The sequence below is a fragment of the Cucurbita maxima genome, unplaced genomic scaffold (assembly GCF_002738345.1).
Source record: "Cucurbita maxima cultivar Rimu unplaced genomic scaffold, Cmax_1.0 Cma_Scf00006, whole genome shotgun sequence".
NCBI lineage: Eukaryota > Viridiplantae > Streptophyta > Magnoliopsida > Cucurbitales > Cucurbitaceae > Cucurbita > Cucurbita maxima.
This window is the reverse complement of record NW_019272022.1, coordinates 3,646,563-3,648,947: the sequence shown is the minus strand read 5'-3', so window position 1 is coordinate 3,648,947 and position 2,385 is coordinate 3,646,563. Positions and strand designations below refer to the sequence as shown.

At 35.5% G+C, this 2,385-nt stretch overlaps 2 protein-coding genes across 3 annotated transcripts in view; one reads left to right on the top strand and one right to left on the bottom strand.

The window, feature by feature from the left end:
- The window catches only part of LOC111480293 (UDP-galactose transporter 1), a 4,524-nt gene extending 2,514 nt beyond the window's left edge, over positions 1-2,010 (top strand). The window contains exons 4-5 of the mRNA XM_023125250.1: positions 1,098-1,329; positions 1,555-2,010. Of these exons, the coding sequence (XP_022981018.1) occupies positions 1,098-1,329; positions 1,555-1,776 (454 nt within the window). The 3' untranslated portion in view covers positions 1,777-2,010. The remainder of the gene's footprint in view (positions 1-1,097; positions 1,330-1,554) is intronic.
- Positions 2,011-2,200: 190 nt separating this feature from the next.
- Positions 2,201-2,385, bottom strand: part of LOC111480323 — a 2,283-nt gene continuing 2,098 nt past the window's right edge. Inside the window, exon 4 of one of the 2 annotated variants that reach the window (XM_023125296.1) lies at positions 2,201-2,362. The gene's annotated coding sequence lies outside the window, so the exon portion shown is untranslated. Of the gene's footprint in view, positions 2,375-2,385 lie in introns of both variants that reach the window. The other variant, XM_023125297.1, reaches the window with a different exon arrangement.

Genomic DNA, 2,385 nt, shown 5'->3' with positions numbered 1-2,385 from the left:
TTTTTTTTTTTTTTTTTTTTTTTTTTTTTTTTTTTTTTTTTTTTTTTGCCTCATCTTTGAGTCTAAAGAAAATGCTACTACCTCTGGAGATCAATTCTGCCATTATTGGTATTTTTTTTTTTTTGCTCCAGACTGTTCTATTCTCCCTTTAGCAATTCAACCCTTTTTAATTTTCTATTGGTTCCTGCCAATGGTATCAAAATACCACGCTGTCAGCTCCCTTCCTCGCATCCTCCTTTTTTACTAAAAACGTAAAAGTGGATTCTTACTATGGGAATCACGAGTACCTCAGCTTAGTTAGTGCGTTAGTGTCCATCTCTGCCAGGCTTTGACCTTCTGATACTCATCAGTCGCTCAAATTCTATCTTTTATTACTATTCTTGTCTACTAAGTTGCATATATTGTGGCACTGAGGCACGTTTTCGCCCTCCTTCACAACAAAAGACAAAGACAACTAGATAGTAATGAATATTGAAAATAATTATGGATACCTTTTAAAATTACATAATTGTACGAATACATGTGATTTTGAATATTCTTTCAATGTTTTTGATATAGAACGTTGAATCATTAAAAATTTACTGATTTTTTTTTTTCTTTATAAGTATTTGTCATAAGGTGTTGCATTATTGAGATGCATTTAATGAAGAACTATTGTTATTATTTAGTCTTCTTGTTTGTAATCCTGATTTTATACTTATAATCCTTATATTGAACATCTGAATGACTGCAAGTGTGTTCTAGATATGCACACATCATGCTCCATTTTGCAGCCATGTTTTTTTTAATACTGCACATTTGTGTTCCATTTTGTGTCTCCTTCTTCGATGTACCTGTACTATATTGGCATGGATGGTTAAATTAAATGGCTTCTTCCTCCCTCATTAATTATAATATGACATGGTGAATGAACCTTTAAATCTTTTCATATTAACCCGTTCTTTCTCATATTATTCCTTCTTCCCCCTCCCCTGCTAGTTGCTATTTTCCATTGATTCTCTACTTTCGAACGAACAGTGATTCTGTTCTAATGATTCTTTGTTCTTTTGTTGCTAATAATGTTTGAACTTTGGTGTTCGTTTTCTTTGACACACCAGCATTAATACGGTGTATTATATGGCACCCTTTGCAACCATGATCTTGGCAGTACCTGCAATGCTCCTTGAAGGAAATGGGGTTCTTGATTGGCTTCACACACACCAGTTTGTATGCTCGTCCCTCATCATCATTTTCAGCTCTGGGGTGATGGCCTTCTGTCTTAACTTCTCCATATTTTATGTGATTCATTCCACAACTGCTGTGACGTTTAATGTTGCTGGAAACCTTAAGGTAAGATTATTGTGTTCCAGTTATCTGCATACATCATCCTTGCCAACGATACTGACCAGGCAACTTGATTTTTACCTTTTGGAATCAATGCTCTCTTATGACCTCATCTGGATTATAGTCTAAAAGATCATTATAATTCCTTTGTTTTTTCTTAAATTCCCTATATAGATTTCCTTTCTTGGTATAATACTTTGGTGAGTCACATTTGAGCTTTCATTATGCCAGGTAGCTGTAGCTGTCCTTGTTTCATGGTCGATATTTCGAAACCCAATTTCAATGCTAAATGCAGTTGGATGTGCAATTACGCTCCTGGGTTGTACATTCTATGGCTATGTAAGACACCTTCTCTCACAGCAGCCACCTGGAACCCCTCGAACGCCTCGGACCCCTCGGAGTCGGATGGAGCTGCTCCCCCTTGTAAATGACAAATTAGATGATAAGGTCTAATTAGAGAAGAGGAATCCAACACCAGAATACTCGTGGCATGTTCGTCCTGTCCACTTGCTTTAGGCGACTTCAACTTTTTTTCTTTTTTTCATTCATAATGCTATATCTATATCTCCCCTCCATCTATTTGTTGTTTGTAGCTTTAGCATATTTACGCGCGACTGGTATTACCTTTTCTATGAGTAGTTATCTTATGTCTCTGATTAAAGAGGCAGTTATTGCCAGAGTTCCAAATATTTTTCTCCTTTAGTCTCTCTTTCTATTCAAATTCTAGAACCTAGAACAGAATGGATTTTCAGGTCTGTGACGCCTCTGAAACTTCATCTCAACTTCCCTTGCTCTATTGCTTATCCTGGTTTTCAAATTCATCTGAATTGCTCAATCTTTATATCCTATTGGACTGAGATTTGAACTTTTTTGAGTATTAAAATGCTCATGGAAGAAGGCATTCATTCGACTTTGATGAAATGTTCAACAATGTGAAAGGCATCTAAGCTTATGTAGCTTTTAGTTACAGAGTTGAGATTAAGATTAGAGATAACACGATGGATGATGACAGGTTAAACATGAGATTTTAGTTCAGTGATTTTTTTTTTTTTTTTTTTTTGC